Source organism: Carassius gibelio, chromosome A2 (genome assembly GCF_023724105.1).
Source record: "Carassius gibelio isolate Cgi1373 ecotype wild population from Czech Republic chromosome A2, carGib1.2-hapl.c, whole genome shotgun sequence".
Lineage (NCBI taxonomy): Eukaryota > Metazoa > Chordata > Actinopteri > Cypriniformes > Cyprinidae > Carassius > Carassius gibelio.
The window spans coordinates 21,243,376-21,264,321 of NC_068372.1; the positions used below are offsets into that span (position 1 = coordinate 21,243,376).

The 20,946-nt window shown below is 36.5% G+C and overlaps 1 protein-coding gene across 2 annotated transcripts in view; it reads left to right on the forward strand.

Moving 5' to 3' along the window:
* Positions 1–20,946, forward strand: part of astn1 (astrotactin 1) — a 205,213-nt gene that overhangs the window by 165,459 nt on the left and 18,808 nt on the right. For both annotated transcript variants that reach the window (XM_052618992.1, XM_052618999.1), the window contains exons 17-19: positions 16,299–16,567; positions 17,101–17,234; positions 17,360–17,511. In XM_052618992.1, the coding sequence (XP_052474952.1) occupies positions 16,299–16,567; positions 17,101–17,234; positions 17,360–17,511 (555 nt within the window). The remainder of the gene's footprint in view (positions 1–16,298; positions 16,568–17,100; positions 17,235–17,359; positions 17,512–20,946) is intronic.

A 20,946-nucleotide genomic window follows, 5' to 3' on the forward strand; every position in this document is an offset into this window, starting at 1 on the left:
AACTTCTTGTCCAGGCTCTTGTTCACTCCAGACTGGACTATTGTAATGCTCTCCTGGCGGGCCTTCCTGCATGTACTGTCAAGCCTCTGCAAATGGTCCAGAATGCAGCAGCGAGGGTTGTCTAAATGAGCCAAAAAAAGCTCATGTTACTCCTCTCCTCATCAGGTTACACTGGCTACCAGTAGCCGCTCGCATCAAATTCAAGGTACTGATGCTTGCCTACAAGACGACCACTGGCACGGCACTAACTTACCTAAACTCACTGGTTAAATCCTATGTGCCCTCCAGAAGTTTGCGCTCTGCAAGTGAACAACGCCTTGTGGTGCCATCCCAAAGAAATTCAAAATCACTCTCACGGACCTTTTCCTGGACTGTGCCCAGCTGGTGGAATGACCTCCCAATCTCAATTCGTACAGCTGAGTCTTTACTCATTTTCAAGACACATCTAAAGACTCATCTTTTTCGCCTGCACTTAACCTACTAACACCAGTACTTTTCCTTTTCTTGTCTTTTTCATTTAATAATAAAAAAAAAAAAAAAAAATTATATATATACCTGGCTATGCGTTCTATACTAGACTAACTGAGACTTGTCATGGCACTTGTATACTGTTGTTGTTCTCTTGTTGACCTGACTGCTTCTATTGTTCTCATTTGTAAGTCGCTTTGGATAAAAGTGTCTGCTAAATGATTAAATGTAAATGTAAAATGACCAGAACTTTGGCTCAACTGTATAATTGTATAATTTCCCATCAGTCTCAGCAGATTTCCTAGCAGACATTTGAAATTGGTTGCTGGAGTGAACATGCCAGCATCTAAAATGTTTTCACGGAAACATCTTGTTAAACCACCATGCTATACGTTAATTCTGTTATCGATTATCTCCCCGGAGAGCACTCATGACATGTGAAGTAGGTATCAGCTGCTAAGCAGAGGCATTAAACAGATTTTCTCTCTAGCTGCTTTAATTGTTTGTCATTTGACATTTTTGCACTCTACGGTTTGTTAGGGTGATGCATATTAATCAGAAATTTCATCCCAGCCATAAATGATGTCGTCGATTCTTTGTACTGAAAAGTCAATCTAAATTAGCAGCTGCATAAGTGGAGATGAATTGATGATGAATGAGGAATTGGCAGTAAAGTGCCAGTCTGAACACTTTGTCAGTCTTTGAAATCAAGAGAGCAGTTTGAGGAAAGCAGAGCTACTTAGTAAACATCATTCAGTCTTCTCAGACTTGGCTTACGATTTATATTTTCTCACCATCCAGTGCCGGCACGGTCAAGGACAGCTACTTACTAGAGGGCAAGGTTTGTTTGTCCTGGATAGGAAACCAAATTTAATTCTGTGCAGGGAGAGATTTCTACCCTGCCTTTAGTCCCTTAGGTGTTCAGTCAAACTCTGTTGCCTCAGCATACATCCGATCACGTAGCCTTCAGCTTCCATCTGCCAGCAACACAACACTTATGCTGGAGAGATGTGGATTTGAACTGTGCTCTGATAAAAGAAAACCTAGGAATAGAAGTGTTATATCCTTCCCACTTCCTCGTGTGCCATCTGGATGAACTGTGTGTGGTTGCCAACTTTAGGAAAATAAAGTGCACTCTCCAATTCTTATTGCAACATAAGTCATTTGAGATTTCAGTAAACCATTGGTGCAGATGACAGTTGACTGCACAGAGTTAAAAAAAAAAAACACCTAGACAGTCAGTCTAGCACAAGTATGTGTATAAAAAAGTAACTGCTTAATTGTCTTAATAACGTGGCTTTGTGTCAATGTCTGTTGTAAAAATTAATTAATTTTAATGTCATACTGAAGATCAATTGTCAATTTAGTTCCACAAAATGATAATGCTTGAGAGTATTTTTTGTTCATTATTTTGGTTGCAATTTCCACAAAAATGTTAAGTAAAACTGTTTTCAACATTGACATTGTTAAGACATGTTTGAGCAACTAATAATAAAAAATTCATTTAAAAATATATTAAAACAGAATAATAAAAGTTACAATATAAAATAAGGTATTGTAAATTGTAATAATATTTCAGAATATTGTTGTTTTTACTATATTTTTGATCAAATGAATACAGCTTTTGTTGAGCATAAGAGATGTCTTTCAAAAACAGCAACAAAAAAAAATATACATATATAATAATAATAATTGATGATGTCCCTCTACATCAGTGTTTTACACATATTAGTTTAGTCCAAGGGTTGAAACAGACACACGAGTGCCAGTATCCCATGCTGCCATCTTTCAAAATGATCCTTGTCATTGAGATGCATTAGTGAAATGGGTCTGGCTAAATTAGAAATGCATTTTAATAAAGACTAATGAGGACTTCAGAGGGTTCATGTTGTGGGGGAACAAGAAACTACCTGAGCATGCTGCAGACTTTCGTTTACAATACAATTATTGCGCATCTAATTTTCACTTAATTTTAGGGGGGAAATGTCACACATTTTGCCACAGTCGCTGGTTTTCTCCGTTGCTCATGACAGGCTAAAGGGATTAACACATTTTAGCCTTGCTGTAGACAGGGAGACCCATCGGCAGTGTGTTTCACTGTCATTTCTTTGTTAATTACATCTCATGGGAGGAGCGGATGGAAGAAAGAGGCTCGCAAACGCTGAGGGCAGTGTGTGCCAGTGTGGGTTTAACAGATGAGGGTGAGGGGGTTATACGGTTGCTAAACTGGAACACTTACACACTAGTCTGCTTTCAGTACAGAAGGTGTGAGTCTCTGCAGTAACGAGCTCCCCCACTGTGGCACACATATATCCTCAAGCCATCTTCCATGCTGTGATTCCTCATTCCTTTGCCCCACTTTTGAGGACACACACATACTCACTTATCAGGCTCATCTCAGCAGACACTCTCCAGTCTGATTTATCACTTGAATGGACTGGTAATCTGTAAACACTCTCAACTTCCGGCAGTGGAAGTGCTGGGAGTTCATTGTCTATCATTTAAAATGAAGTGGACTCCAAGTGTGTGTGTGTGCATTTAGCAGACACTGTTATCCAAAGCAATGTACAAAAGAGGAAAAGAGCAATTTGTTAAAGAGCCAACAATAGTCATAATTTTATAAGACATAATGCCAGGCTTATTAGACAACTAGATTTGAAAGCAAACATTAGTAAAGAGAAGAAATGCAGAGAAAATTATTAAATTGTAAATACATGCATAGCTTTAAACAACAGCGTTTCTGTTTATTTCTAGGTTTACATTTAAAAAGTAAATAAATCAATAAATATATAAAGTAAAATAAAAATCCCAGATTTTCCAGTGGTCTCAGACTTTTGGGCTTTGTTGCTAAAGGGAGTTTCAGCACATGTTTGCATAATTTTAGAGGGATTTCTATAAAGCTGGGGTCACTGCAACTGTTGCAGGAAATAGGGAAAGGGCTAGGGAAAGCCAATGTATTTTATCTGACATCTAGACCTGGCTGGTATCAAGCAGGGCCAGAGTCCTGGATGTCTCAAGGGTGCACCGACCCATGACTGAACCCCCTGGGCTGCTTTTCTGCATGACCACCAACACATTCCTCTCACATCAACTGAGGGAAATTTGACTGCAACAACAACACGGCACAACACTGCAGCGCACACCAGCTCCAGACATGAGTGGAAAGCCTGCACACATCATACTCTGCTGTAACGCTGAGAGCTTCTCTGGTTCAGGAGGAATACAGAGGACTGTTATTTCACCAGTTTCTATCCCTATTAGCTACAGTTTCCTATGGACAATCATAAAGTAATGAAGTTTATATTTGCTTACACTACCATTCAGAGCTTTGGTGTCGGTAAGATTCATTGATTTTTTTTTTTTTTTTTTTTTTAATCAGAAGTCTCTTATGCGCAACAAAGCTACATTTAATTGATCATGAATGCAGTAAAATAGTTATCTTGTGAAATATTGTTTCAATTTAACATAACTTTTAGCTATTTTAATATATTGTAAAATGTCTATTATTCCTGTGATGCAAAGCTGAAGTTTCAGCAGCCATTACTCCAGCCTTATAGTGTCACATGATCCTTCAGAAATCATTGTAGTATGCTGTTTTGGTGCTCAGGAAGCATTTCTTAATATTATCAATGTTGAAGACAGTTATTGCTACTTAATATTTTGTGTAGAAACCATGATTCAATACCATTCAAAAGTTGTGGGTAGTTAAGATTTAAAAATAAATAAATAAATAAATAAATAAATAAATAAATAAATAAATAATAATAATAATAATAATAATTCTACTGGGCAAGGACACATAAAATTTATTTAATGTGACATTAAGCCATTTATATAATTACAAAATATTTTTATTTCAAATCTTTGGAACTATATTTATTCAAAAATCATCATGAATTTACATATTTTTCAGAATCAGCAAATGTTTATTTTTGTGAGTTGAAGTACATGCACTACTGGGGTTTAGCGCTGCCGAGTGAAGCGCATCAGCGGATGAAATGTCAGTTTTTCATTTTGCTCTGAATATGGCAGCACGTAGACTAGATTTATGCTGTCAGTTTGAGTGGAAATCTTATACAGTTGTCATACATGTTCCTTGTTTTGTTTGTGTTTTGCTCCCCATGTGCCTTCCTTGCCCTTTTTTTGGTCCTTTCAGTTCATGTCCCCATTTAGTTTTATTTGTGCAGGTGTTCCTTGTTATTAGTCATTCTCTGTCTGCCCCTCGTTTGAGTTCTAGCCCGTTCTGTTCTCCATGGTCAGGAATTGTATATGTCTACCCTTGCTACGTATGCTTTCCTTGTTCCCTGGATATGATTAAAATATATATGTTTGAATTCCATTCTCCTCGCACCTCCATCTCTGTGTTCCTCACAGTAGCAAACTGTGACAACAGTATTACAGTTAGTTTATCTAAATCTTGTGCATTAAAACCTGTCAACAATGTCGGTATGCAAATGAGCGGTGGATTTTTTATTTTGGTTGCACATGCGCACATGCATCCCACTTATGTGCACCCCAAATATATAGTTGTATTTTGAAATGTTCCAGCAACTGCTTGTATATTAGATGTTTTTTTTTTGTTTTGTTTTTTCGTTGTTGTTGTTTTTTATAACACTTGCACTTGCACTTGATATATATATATATATATATATATATATATATATATATATATATATATAAAATATGCAACTGCATTTTTTTTTTTTTCAATATCAACAAGCAGAGGTGTAATAGACTGAAACTTAATTTCGGAGGAATGCAGCAGGTCAGTGGAGACTTTAAATATATCATTAAACAGAACCTTATAATTATAACTCCACATAATGACACATCTTGAATTATGACTGGTGCTAGGACTCTTTATTGAACGAAATACTTTATTCAGTCTCAGTTCTATTCTCCATAATAATGGCCACTTGCTTATCTAAAGCATTGCATATCTGCTTGCATAAAGACATTGATGAGCTCAACAGTGAGCAGGACATCATTGGTCAAGCATTTTTTACATTTATATATCCAAAGTGACTAATTTTATAATTCCATGTGTTTTCTGGGAGCTAAAGTACATGAGTACTTGTGTATATAGGATTATATATAAAGTACATGAGTACTTGTGTATATAGGATTATATTATATTATATATATATATATATATATATATATATATATATATATATATATATATATATATATATATATATATATATATATATATATATATATATATATATATATATATATATATATATATATATATATATATATATATATATATATATATATATATATATATAGAAGGATTCTGAAAGAGCTTTATTGCCAAGTATGCTTACACACACAAGGGGCATAATGTGATGCAAACCATCAAAATGCAAAGACATCCTCATGAAGCACAGACACACATTAGGCAGTGATCTGATGTTTGGGAGATGAGAGATACTGAACATAGAAATCAGACAGCAACCGGCATAAACCAACTCTCACTGCAGGAGACTCCAGCAGGAATCCAGAAAAAGTATTTTAGGTTCAAGTAAGACATCTGTGTGTGAACTGTTCAGGGTGCTGTTTCGTGCTGATCAATTTGATATTTAAATTGTGCAACATAAAAGACGCTGTTGTCTGACTCATCAGGAAACTGCAGAATTTATTTATTTATTTAATCTTTTTTTTTTTTTTTCAGTTTGCCTCCTGTGGAACTAGAAATTAAATGGCAAAATAACCATGCTGTTCCTAACAAGACTACTGAACAGATGCTGAGCTCTCTGATGACAGCTATTGACTTTGAGCTGTCCTAGTGCTCTTTGTTGTTATTATTTTTAACATTAGTAGTAGTAGTAGTAGTAGTAGTAGTAGTAGTAGTATTTACCATTAACATGTATTTATTTGGCAGATATTTTATCAAATATTTTAATTAAGGTATACATTTTAACAGTTCATGTATTCCCTAGGAATCAAATCCATGACATTGGCATTGCTAGTGTCGGAATAAAATGCATAATTTATTAATATTATTATTATTAGTATTAGTATTTAGTTTTTATTTTATTTATTTAAAGATATATTTATTTTTATTAATAATTATTGTATACACTATACAGTACATGTACATTTTATTATTTATTGAATTAATAGTTATTGTATAATTTATTTTTATTATTTATAATTATTGCAAATAAAGGTGTTTCTGTAGCTCAACTGGTGATGCTTACAATGCCAGTGTCAGTTTAAGACAAAAACACCAGATGCATGAGTAAATTAGCATTTGTGGATATGGCTGCATTTAAAGTCTGAAATGTTGCTGTTCTGAACCTGTCGGATGGAGGAATGACTTTGAACAGCTTTCTTTGTGGATGCTTGTGAATTTTTTTGACACATCAGTCTCCCATTAGGAGTTTATATATATAATGCTTTTGCCAGGATACAAACTTTAAAGGTGTATTTTAATCCAAATAATGTTTGGATCCAAACAATCCTAACAGCAATGTTCTTCAGTAAAAACATTGTTACTAAGTGGAGCCCTGTAATGAAAATTGAAGTATAACATCCCTAACAGACACAAAGCAATTACTGGAGCATGACAGTGGTATTTTTCAGCTTGATTAGTTGTACGTACTTACAGATGCTGCAGAGAGACTGATTTATGGTGGGTGTGCATAGTGAATAATGAAAGTACACCAGCATCATTAATTCTCAGAACAAATGGGTGGTTGTTTAGGTAGAGTTTGAAACATCTCAATTATGATTCTAAAATTATTTCAAATTGTCTCCATATTAAGAGTCTTATTTGTATACTGTGTGCTACTTTGGAAAAAATATATATATAATGAAAGCATCCAAAAATATAAATGCCTGAAATTATCAAATTCATTTAAGGCTTTTCACCATTCTAAACCCCGGTTTATTTTTTTTTTTTATACTGTTCATTTTACCCTGCTTTAACACTGTAGTATTGCAAACCCAAGGTTAACATTGTTCATTTCGTTTGTCTCTCTCACACAGTAAAACATGACCCTTGTCTTACAGTATTTTGCTGAACAGAGCTCATGAGCTCATCTATTTAATTAAGCAAGCATGATTGGTTGTCTGCTGCTAAACAACATTATTTCACACTCTAAACCTTTAGAACCGCAATTCAGGGTCGCCACAAAAAAACACGTGTGAAACTTTGCTTTATCCAGCAGTATTGAGTAATTTTGCATTGTGATAATTGAACCCATGACCTTGGCTTTATTACATTCATCTAATCATTATGCTCAAAGAAATTATTTCCATGTTAAAATATGCCTAACTATGCCATGGTCCAGTCAAATCACACTTTATAGTTACAGTAGAGTAGTATGCACAATAATACAATGGAATTTGATAATCATGTTTATATTACAGGTGAATAATTTCTTATACTAATAATTAATTATACCTGACTGGACATCTGACAACTAGGTTAATCATTGTGCAGTAATGACAATTAAAACCTGATAATACAATCCATTTGTCTTGTTCTCTTGCTCAAAGACCACTGGTGTAGAACTCAAACCATATGCAGGCTTCATTGGTAGAGTCCATGATGGATGTATCATTCCAACTTCACACTTCATTTAGCACATCCTCACTTTCTGCTTGTACACATTAATCTGTCGTTGCTGTTGTGTTCTCCTTCACATTTAACAAAGCACTTGCTGGACAGCAATTAAAGTCTTAATTCCATCTAAAACCTCATTTTACTTCTGCTATGTAATACAGCGTGATAGATAGTTGCCTCTGAACTGTAGTATTGTGAATAACTCAATATGACCAGGATTGTGTATTAACAAAGTAAATAGACATGCTGACTTTGTATTACTGACATAGTCCACCTTGAAAATACTTTCCTTGGCTATGCTGCATACAGTATGTGTGCTTTCAGCATGTTATTGTTCTGTATTATATATGAGTCCAGGTCATCTGTGTCATATCACTATGCTGGGTTCAGCAAAAGATCTGGATTCCTTCAAATCTTAACTACACTTCTCTTTGCAAAGCCCAAAGCTATTTCTATTATTTATATATTTTGTTCTAATTGTGTAGGTTTTTAATCATTCCAAGGTTTTTATTGAGTTTAAACTTCATCTACGACATTCATTTTATAGGGTCTCAGTGTCTCTGACAGCTGAAGCCAAGGGAGCTGAATATAGCTAGTACAATGGTGTCAACACGGGGTGACCTGTGTGTATATGTGTTTGTGTGACAGAATGAGGGCTTGAGACAGGAACCTGCTGGAGAAGTCATCTCCTGGCCCTGATTACTCATTTTAGAGGTCAGGACAAACCGGACCTCAGTGACTTCTCTTCTTAATGAATCTTTTGACCAGTCACTGTGGAACCGTCTTCTCACACCGGCAACACAGACACACTTGAATAATACTGGCCTCTGCTGCACTGTGTGTGCTGGGTTAGTGCATCAATTTTGATGGACATACCAAGTAGAATTTAAAATGTTTTGAGGAAAATATTTGGAATTTTTAGCAATTCATGTGTTTAGTTGACAGGAAAAGTGCTAAAAAGAATGACCTGCATTTCTGGAGCTCACCGTGGTCTCTTTGCTGTTGGTTGGTACTGTAGTTGATGTCTCTATTCTTACTAGTTGGTGGACGACCAGCTGGTTGTTCCTTCATTGTGTTGCTGTTCATTTGCATGTCAAGTACTACTTTAAGGAATAGTTCACCCCCCCAAAAAAAATTATGTCATTTTTTACTTGCCATTATCTTGTTCATTGTTCATTAACTTGCCACAAACTTGTATGACTGTTTTTTATTTTTTATTTATTTTATTTTTTTATGAGGTTTTATGAGGCCCATTGACTTGAAGGTGAGTAAGTGATAACAGAAGTTTAATTTTGGAGACATTTTTTTTTTTTTGTATGACTTCCTTTTTTGGACCCATTGACTTCTATTCTGTAAACAATGTCCAAGTGTCTCTTTAAACATTTGTGACCCTGGACCACAAAACCAGTCTTAAAGGAACAATCCACTATTTTTGAAAATAGGCAATTTTTTTCAACTCCCCTTAGAGTTAAACAGTTGTGTTTTACCGTTTTTGAATCCATGTAGACGATCTCCGGGTCTAGCGGTAGCACTTAGCTTAACTTAGCATAGATCATTGAATCTGATTACTATTGACTTTAAGCATCTCCCTCAAAAGCGAGATCAGCCTAGAAAATCGCAACTTCAATTTTTTACGTCGGTCTTAGTACCTACAAGATGTAACTACAGAAGAGCCAACTTTTAAAAAGGAAAAATATCTAAACTCTTTGGTCATTTTTGAGTGAGATGCTAATGGTCTAATCAGATTGAATGATCTATGCTAAGCTAAGCTAAAAGTGCTACCGCCAAACCTGGAGATTTGTTGAATGGATTCAAAAAAGGTAAAACACATTCTGTTTAAGGAAAATTAGTCTTTTTTTTTTTTTTTTTTTTTTTAAATAGTGGAGTGTCCCTTTAAGTGTCAATTTTACAAAATGTAGATTTATACACAATATGAAAGCTAAATAAATAATCTTTCTATTGATGTATGGTTTATTGAGATAGGAGAATATTTGGCTAAAACACAACTACTTGAAAATCTGGAATCTGAGGGTGCAAGAAAAAAGAATTTAAATATCGAGAAAATTGTCTTTAAAGCTGTCTAAATTAAGTTCTTAGCAATGCATATTACTAATCAAAAATGAAGTTTTTATATATTTACTGTATGGTAGGAAATAAAAAATATATATATCTTCATGGAACATGATCTTTACTTAATACTCTTATGATTTTTGATATAAAAGAAGACTATTTGCGAAGATTCAGAATCGATAATGTTGACATAATGTATTTTTGGCTATTGCTACAAATATATCCCAGCGACTTAAGAATGGTTTTGTGGTACAGGGTCACATTTAATGGTTATAATATGTTTAAATGTCCAAAAAAATTAAAAAGAAAAATACAAATAAAAAATAAACCCTCTGGAAACAACCTGTCTTTCAAACATTATCTGTAACAAACGCATAAAGAAAACCACTCTGTTTCTTATCCGAACTGCAAAATTCAATCTTTCTGTGAAATTAGTTTTTGTTTCACATCCAAAATATTTTTACACCTTTTCTTTACCAGAGATAGCTTGGATCATTCTACACTGTGAGGATAAAAGGTATAATTCATATTTCAACACTCTTGACAATTTTTCTTCTTTCTTTTTTGTATAAAGACAATAGTTTAGCCTTGGACAGAGAAGTGAAATAAGCAAATGGCAGAATCCATCTCTGTCTCAGATTTCCCCCCACTATACAATCTAATGCTCCCAGAGATGGGGACTCGAGTTTGAGACTCGGACTCGAGTGCGACTTAAGTCGCACAAACAGTGACTTCAGACTCGACTTGAGACTCGTCCTCGAAAGACTTCAGACTCGACTCGGACTCGAGCTCCGGGACTCGTGAACAATGTTAATTTTTAGTAAACGTCAGATGAGCTCGCTGTTAGAGTTGTGACGTTCGCGAACGAACCGATTCTTTTGAACGGCTCATAAACATGAACGATGGGAGCCGAGTCACGGCTGGAGGGGAGCCGCTCTTTCTGTCGCTCTTTTTTCCTATGCGTGTTTCAGAGCGCGTGTTTCACACAGATGCACACAAATGAGCTCCGCCAGGAGACAGAACAGTTATAGGGGGAGGGGCGCACCCAGCGCAGGCCAACCCTTTATAGCGTGATGATATTAGTTATTAGTTGTGCACGCATCCTTCACGTGAGTACTCCAGTGGAAAAAAACCTGCGTGCCTCTGTCATTGGGTAGGAGCGGAGCCATGACGTTTTGCACAGATATTCATTGCAGCCCACTTTGTTATTGTTCATTGACTTGAAGGGGCTGATGTCCTATTTGCAAAGTTTACAGTAGTAATAGTATGTAGACATTTCCATTTTATTTATTCTAATTTTATCTACTTTAAATATTTTTGGTTCTCTATCAAAATGTTCTTGTGTGATAACAATGTTCTTGTGTGGAAGTGTTTGTAGTAAAAGCTGTTTTGCACAGAAATTCATTGCAGCCGGTGTTCTGTCGATTTGTCCTACGCTGTCAGATTTTCCTACCTCCCACCAAAACAGTGGGTAGTACAATTCCACAACGAAAATTCTACTGTAAAGTTATGGTTTATTAATGTCTACACCTATCACAACCCTAATCATACCCTTACAGTACTGCAAATACAGTAATTATGTGTTATATTCGCGGTTGTAGCTAAAATGGATACAGTTACAGGAAACCAACAATAAATATTATTTTCTACCAATTAGATTGCGTTTTTATTAAAGTCTACAACTACCCCAGCCCTAAACCTACCCTTACAGTCATGCAGATACATTAAATATCGTTGTTTAGCATGAGACAAAGGACGCGATATTGATGTGCGCGTGCGCAGTAAACCCGCGTAGGAAAATCTGACAGGGTAGGATAAAATGTCAGGACACCGGCTTTGTTTTTGATGTTTATTTGTGAGTAGGTATTGTATGAATAACACAAGTCAGCGTAGCTTTGTTCATTCTTAAGCCAGACAAGAGGTGTGCAGCTATACAGCCAGGACAGACAGAAGGCCATTACTGAATCCATAAATGCAAAATACAGATATTAACTTAAAAGTAAAGCATTCTTGGTGTTTTTGACATGTTGCAATAGCCTGTTTACACTTATTTTATACCAAAATCAAAGTTGATATTGTATGCTAATAGATAGAGTTGTCATAATAACATATTACATGCTTTGAATTCCTTATATATAGCCATGCAGTGTTCTAAGCAGCTTGGATGGGTCGCTCTACGTGATGCAACATTTATTATAACCAGAGACTTAATATAATAAAGAGACTTGAGACTTGACTTGGACTCTAGCTCAGAGACTTGAGACTTGACTTGGACTCTAGCTCAGAGACTTGAGACTTGACTTGGACTCTAGCTCAGAGACTTGAGACTTGACTTGGACTCTAGCTCAGAGACTTGAGACTTGACTTGGACTCTAGCTCAGAGACTTGTGAGCATCTCTGAATGCTCCCCAGGCTAATAACTCTAATCTCAGATTAATGCATATGTAGTTTCGCATTTAATCTTGTGTCTTCGTCGTCTTTCAGAAGTCTTTCACACACCCTCTAAATCATCCATCAATTAAAAGGGGTGAAAGTTCTGAGCTGCGCTTGAAGGTCGGCATGTCCCCCGAAAAGCGGAAATGATAGTATGAGCGAACAGCACCGTAAGCATGTAATCCGCTCGTGAAAAGCATGCCAGCTGCTTGCCGTGCACTGACAGATAAGACCTGGGAAACTGCATCTGGCTGGCATGGAATCCCTGTTGCTGAGATCGTCCTCTAACTCCAAGGGATACTTACAGCAGACTGCAAATATTTGATTATTGCACTGTGGCTGCAGGGGTTCCAGTGGTCCGCTCTCTTAAACTTGCAGCTACAACTAGAAATTGAAATGGAGTGTTAATCTCATTAATTAAATTGCTATTAAAAGCTCTTTATTATTATTATTATTATTATTTATTTATTTATTTTTATTTTATTATTATTATTATTATTATTATTTTTACAGAATTAAAAAAAAACATGTTGATGAAAATATAATTAGAAAAAATCCTGCAAGATATTTACAATGCTCTTTTTTTTTATAATATTATTGGTCACATCAAGGACAGTTTTCATGTGTGGTTAAATGTTGATACATTTTTTTTTTTTTTTACAATACATTTTGATACATTTTGAAAATATAAGGAAAAAATTGCACTGCAAGATATTATCCATGCACTTTTTTTCTGAGGAAGGAAAAATCTAGAAATAAAAACAAAAAGGCATTTTGTACTCATATCATTCTGAAATTAATGGTATGACAAAATATTGACTACATTTAAAGACATCCAGCTGTGAAATAAAATAAAATAAAATAAAATAAAATTAAAATATAAAAACTCCTTAAATAAGTGTACAGTATGTTGTGTAGTGCACAAAACAAATTACATTACTGGTACTTAGTTCCCATTAACAATGTTTGCACAATCACCACCTTTTTGATGTGACTCATTCTCACCTAGTTTTATCACCAAAAACAACCCCTAAATTGTTGCCTGTCAGTCTCTCCCCCTTGGAGTTAAAGCTCAAAACAGTGTCCTGTATTGCACATTGTGACAATTACTGTGGAATATGGCTTAGACATACAGTAAGCCTCATCGTTCTTGGATGAGAATAAAAATAAAGCCCCCAGTCGGTTCTATGTGAGGCATTTTGGAATCTGTTGCAAATTGCTTCAGATCCAAGTCCCTCAGCCTAGCAGGTCAGGTAGGATTGAAGAGCGAGGTCCCGGGGATTGTTACCAGCTACACGGTGCCAACAGATGAATTAGTTTAGCCCTCGGACCTCACAAACAAGATGTCACTGCTCTTTGTGTCTGCAGGCAGGTCCAATCACAGGTAAATAAACCCAGTCGCTCTCACCTGTACCACCCTGGCATCTTTTATTAAGAGACAGAGGGGCATGTCACTGAAGACCAGAAGCTGCATGTTTAAACCGGTTGAATGAAATAAACACAAGGAAGATTGAAAAGCTGAGGTGAGAGAAGTGAGATGGAGAGAGAAAGAGGAAAGAAGCTGGAAGAGTATTTACCTGTTATTGTGGACTAGCATTGAGCTCCCTGTGATTGGATATTTTAAAACTCAAATCCACATACACTCCAAACAGAGCAGGTGCTTGAATAAGGACTGTGTGATAATCATCATGCAACATCTTTCTTGTGAGAGTAGCTTGTCAAGGCTTTGCTAAAATGTTCAAATATGAGCCTAGATGCATTGCAACATATCTAAATTGCTTGACTGGGGTGCTTAAACGTCCTGATTATTGACTGAACGCTCAAGATTTTAGTTACATGCAGAGCAATTCATGACTTTCGATTTTGATGTTTCATCCTTTTCCATACTTGTCAGAAACATGAGAAAAGGGGAAGCAATGTTCATTATCTTTGTGCTTTATCGTGCAGATTGTGTTTTCGGATCCCTGCAGACATGTAATGCAATTTGTTAGGTCACCCCCTCCCTTCTGCTTTCAAGTGCATTTTGCATCCCCTCCTAGAGCTCCTGTGCCATCTAGTGTTTTGGCTGTTTGGCACAGGTCTTATTTTAGGGAATATCTATAGTTGGTGGTGATGAAAACATGCTGGTTTGTGGTACCGAGCAATTTCCAAATGCTCACCTTTGTCACAACTGACAACTTGCATGCAATTATAAATACTAATCCCTCAAACCACTGAGAATATCAAAGGGATTTTTCTTAAACTGAGAAGAGCTCTGAGCTTAAAGAGACACTTCAGATGATAAGATTTTCTGTGCGTTTCCATGCAAATCAACTGACTAAAATGAAAGTTATCTAATGAGATGTTTTCCTTCACTCTCCTGTTTTAATTTGGCCTGCAATGCATCATGCTGCTTTCATAACTGTCAAAACCCAGAGCTGTAGAGAAAATATGTCATAGCAAATTGGCACACTGTAGAGTATGCAGCTCTCCCACTGTTTCTCTCTCTCCCTCTTGCTCGATTCTTCCAGCCTTCCCTATTTCTTCTTCCCCACTTCTTCTTGTTTTTTTTTTCATTCTCTCACTCTGTCTAATTAAAGCACCAGCTAAGCATAATATTGGTAATGCCTTCTTAATCTACATCTGGCATCACATTTGATGAAACACTTTTAACACATTAGTATTTTCTGAGGAGCTCAAGCTTTCTGATTGGCATCCAAATTTGGCAATTTACAGGCTTTTTAATCCATTAACTTTGAGGAACCTTTTTTTAAAGAGCTTTTATGTTTTCCTTGGCACAGCTACAGTGCTTTGTTTCTAAGAAATACAGTGGAAGATACAATTTAGATCATTTAGAATTCTATGAGTAATTAAGAGAGTGTTTTATTTTGTAAAGAGCTTGAGAGTAGGTAGAATGACTTGAGGGCTGGTTTGCTCCCATCACATCCCAAAAGGTCAACTGCATAACTATTTATACACTTCTCCTGCATACCAGAACCCATTTAGATATTGAATGAGAAAGAAAGACCTGCTCTGATTCTCCACAAATAAATTAAATCTTAAATTATATAAGTCAAATTTGCAATTGGATCTCACTGAGAACTTGGTTTGGTAGGACTGATTGATATGTAAGCATTGTGCACAGTGCTTTTGTTGCTTTATTAAGTGCACTATGGGTACTGCGTTTTCATTTCCTCATGTGTCTCTTATGCAAAATTTTGGGCTAACCGTGGCCTATCTGATATTGTGAAATGCTGAAGGAATAATGGGTTCTCACACTGCATTTTTTGTTCACACTGTTGGCTCATAAAATCTCTGTGTGTGTGTTTTATTAAAGTGTGCTGAAGTGAAAGGGTATTCCCTAATTGGCTGTTGAGCTTCCTGATAGCTTTTGTGTGCTTGAAGGTCTGCAGAGTAGGCAAGTGTTAGTTAATATACTTTTGAGATGGGCATAAAATAGAGGCAAAGCTTTACTCAATGCAGTTTCATTTTAGACTCAAATGATGGTTTAGTGTCTAAGGTTTTACAATCTAATTTTATCAAATTTAATTATTAATTAATGTATTGTTAATAATATTATTCATTCATTAATATGCATTATTTATATTATTATAATAATAGTCATACATAAGTTGATTGTAATATCGTAATTGTTAACCATTAATCATACTTGAAATCTTATCACGTAAACAGCCCTATTCTAAAGACTGAATGATTCTTACTATAATTTTTTTTAAAAATCTAAATCATTTGGAATTTTGTTTTTCAGGAAACTCTCCATCAGATGAGTCGGAGGAGCGGGACAAAGAGCCACGCACGCTTACTTACCCAGCATACATTGCCAGCCTGCTGGACTCGGGTGCCAAGCGCATGGCGGCGGGGGTGCGCATGGACTGCAGCAGCCAGGGCCAGTGCCCTCTGTCCTGTCACCTCTGCCACATGAGCCCTGGGCCTGCACGTCCTGCAGAACCTGTGCTGCTCAACATCACTAAAGCCACGCCAGTCTATGAGCTGGTCAACAGCAACGAGACCTACCAGGTATCTGAGACTCATAATGTTATACTCTCAGCCCGCAGCTCTTGCCAGGTTACCCACTAAAGCTGAGCAGCGATGAGCCAGGCTGGGATACGTCCTGGGGAAAACAAAGGTTGCCGATGGACAATGTATTACTGAAGTTGAACTTGGCAGGTGGTCTGAGTGGGAACTATTGCACCAGTATAGTGATGGGGGCACAATACTGTGCTTTTCATCAAAAATAGCTAGATGTAAGAAAAAAAAAAAAAAAAAAAAAATATATATATATATATATATATATATATATATAATTTTATATAATTAAATTCTATTAAAAATAAATCACAATCCTCATCTCTAAAACATTTGTGGTCTATACGAATATTCATCTTCCAGGTAAACGCTGCACTCTAGTGGTGGTAGAGTACATTTCCACACTTATTCTGTAAAGCTCACTGTATGTGAAAATAGTGTTTTATAAATGTTATTAATATAGCTCTTTATAATTAAGAATAATATTATTATAACATGCTCTTCATCTTTATCTTTTAATGCAGGCTCTGCAGGAGGCTATGATGAGTGTACTGTGGTGCTCTGCTAAAGGTGATGTTATTGATGACTGGTGTCGATGCGACTCCAATGCCTTTGGCACAGATGGACTCCCGACCTGCGCTCCTCTGCCTCAACCCATGTGAGTTCAGGGAATTTATAAGCTGAATATCATCAAACATGTGAGGTTTTAAAGAAAAAGTTCTGATCTTGGTCAAACATTGAGTCATAAATGATCAATGTTGTTTTTATACTCCTGTACTCCAGGCTCAAGCTGTCCCATTCATACGAGCCCAGCAGTTCATTGGTCATTATAGAATGGAATCACGCAGAGCCGCCAATCGGAGTGAGAATTGTTGATTACCTCATCAGTCAAGAGAAGGTGACAGAGCGGACTGATCACTCCAAAGTTGAGACAGGTAGGCAAATTATGAAATTAGCTTATACAAAACATTTGATACTGTATAGGATTACCCACATATATCTGTCTGCCTCTGCTGTATAACATAATAAAGGCTAAAAGACCAAAAAGAGAAAACATACTTAATGTCCATTTATTTGGGAAGTAGCTGTGTAATATGTGTGGAGTAATTATCTCAAATTAAGTGAAGTGAAGTGAAGTGAAGTGATATTCAGCCAAGTATGGTGACCCATACTCAGAATTTGTGCCCTGCATTTAACCCATCCAAAATGCACACACACAGAGCAGTGAACACACACACACACTGTGAGCACACACACGGAGCAGTGGGCAGCCATTTATGCTGCGGCGCCCGGGGAGCAGTTGGGGGTTCGATGCCTTGCTCAAGGGCACCTAAGTCGTGGTATTGAAGGTGGAGAGAGAGCTGTTCATGCACTACCCCCACCCACAATTCCGTCCGGCCCGAGACTAGAACCCACAACCCTTCGATTGGGAGTCCAACCCTCTAACCATTAGGCTACGACTTCCCCCTAAACCCCTTCAGGTTGAAACAAGATCCCTCTGCCTCACACTGGGGTCCTGATCATCCTGCTAAGGTTTATTTTGTTATAATGGAAAACTGCACATGAATATATGAAATCTAAATTCATTTTAATTGAATTACCAACTAAGACTGAATGTCAAAATGAAATAATGTAGCTGTATTTTATGTTGAAAATAATGAAACGATGCCATAAAAATTATTTTTTAAAGATATTCAGAGGCTTTGATTGTGCAGGGAAATCCCCAATACAGTTGCCTTAAAATTTATCTCCACCTGTGAATTAAAAATAGCCACTACAACTTATGGCTGAAAACCATGCAGTTAAGTGCAGTAAATCTGAGGAACGGCTGTTAAAATGAAGATTAAGGACCATTCCAGAGATAAAGTAAAACAAATGCTTAAATTTAGCGAATTACCCGAGTGTTTGGATGTTCCAGTTGACACCATTGGTCCTATTATGGGGGAATGGAAGCCACATCAGAAGGCAAAGAAACTCCCTTGACAGGGTGATCATTCAAGACAAAACCACGAGCGAAGCCAAAGATCACTCTGATTTAGCATCACAGTTCAGTAGCAGAAAGCAGATGAAGGTGAACTAGTCAACTGGATCATGTGTGAGGAAAGCATGCAAGACGCTTTCCTAAAAAGAACAACACACATCTAGAGATCGTCTGTGGAAGCCAAAAAAACATAAAACAGCTTATTTGTGTCACGGGATCAGATTGCAGTCAGATGAGACCACGATGGAGCGTTTTAATCTGAATTCATTGTGAATGCCCACCTCTTACTCTCAACAATTTTTAGTTTATAGTTCATCTGTTCTGGCCTGTGATAATTGTGACATATTGCCTGTATTTTCTGCTTTATTGTGTTGAAAAGTTCTGGATAAAGCATCCCATTTGGCCTCTAAATCATTAATAATCTGCAACATGATCTGAAATAACCTCCATGTTGTACTTTTACCCTATTTTAGATTCTAGACATTGATGCATTTGTGTAATTTTGAAAGAATGAAACCGTTTGAGGTGAATATTACGAATATTACGCATACAAGTCAAAAACTATCACCCCAATCAGGGTGAATGTATGTTCATTCTTATCCTCATTTTTCAGACGGTGTGATCCTGGATGAAGTCTGAGTTAATGTTCTGCAAGGGTTTATTGAGTGGAAAGAATATGTCCTAACCTGAAAGTTTCTGGCATGCCAAATAGGAGCCCACCTCAGACACACTTAAACGCTCTGCCCAAGGCCTCTATCTTTAAAGTTGTGCTTTTCATCACCTCTCAAGTCCCCCTGGTCTTCGTACTTAGGTACTTACTGTGCTCTATACCAGCGCCAGAGATGTGAATCGATTTTTCACAGAGATGATCAATGGTTCTTCAGAAGGCAGGTCTTGATACTGGACTTGCTGTGCTCCATAAGGACTTAAGACTCACATTTACTGTAGCTCCCTGAAAATGCTCGGTTTTGTGTGTGTGTCAGATATAGCCGATGATTGATTGATCTGCTCACAGCTTAAACTGTGAAGTGTTGTAAATACAATGAGAAAGACCACCTTGAAGTTGGGGAAGGGCAGAGCAAAAGTTGATTCTGGTAATAATAAGATTGATATCAGGATGAAGCAAGAATTATCATATGTTAAATAACCGTGGATGAACATCAGAAACTTTTGCTAGAAACGTCTTCTTCTTCTTTACTTTTATTTAAATAAACTAACTAACTTACTAAGGCAATTTTGTATAGAGTTTGTATAGATTAAGATTGTGGTAGTAAGATTTCTTCTTTGAATGAAGTAAATTAATTCTATAAATTAAATTGATAAAACAATCTCAGTATTACATTTACAGTTACAAAAGTTTTTTTTTTTTTTTTACATTCGGTTCATCATGAAATACTGAGAAAAAGAACGATTAAAAATAATATTTTTAAAAAAGTCTATTGAAACATCATACCATCTTGAATCTTACATACTGTATTATACATGTATATTAGAGATTGGGAGAGAGAAAAAGTGAAAGAGAGCGAGAGAATCAAACACTCAGCTCCTTGTGCTTTGACAGTGCAATCTTTTGGACAATGCTTCTGTTTGGTATTGAAGTCGTTTTATTTGCCAGGCTATACTCTGGAACTACGGCCAAGCAAAATGAAACTCCTGAAATATAATGACCATATCCCCCATTTTAATGGTTGCTATGCCTATGTTTATATGTAAATGATTTCAGGCTTACACTTGTATCATTAGCTCTATAAAAGAGACTGATGCAGAACACATGTCCTCCAACTTTAGGGGTACTTTTACCAAATATAGTGCAGAGTCTCAAACTCTGTTTGCACCATGACAGCCTTTGGCTACCCTGTTATATTTTCCTCTATCTTCATCCATTCCCTTCTATCACTTTAAAAGCATGCCCATTGCCTGTCCACCTCCACCTCTTATGTTGTCTTGTCCAAGTTAGACTTCAGACACGTTGTGACTGTTAAAGCAAAAAAGAACATCATGTTATATCAAGTCCAAATGTGGAATTGTGAAAATGAGATTGATGAGGAGATGATCATAGAGGTCTTACTCCAAGCCAGATACGTATGGTTGTTTCTGTTTTTTTCCTCTTTAGCAATGGAAGTAACATCTTGTTCTTTACAAGCCTCACATTAAAAGGTGACCAGAACAAGCAACGTTTTAGCATTTTCTTAAAGGTTCTGAATGTACTCCACAGGCTGTCAGAAAACTGATTAGCTTATCTGATTTTAAGCTGTGACCTTCATTTGCTGCAATAATAATAATAATAATAAAACATGTAACTTGCTACCCACTTTGCAAGTCATTGCAACCCCCTGTTCTTTTTATAGTTATATTTAATAAAATATAGAATAGAAGTGCTCTGCACGGC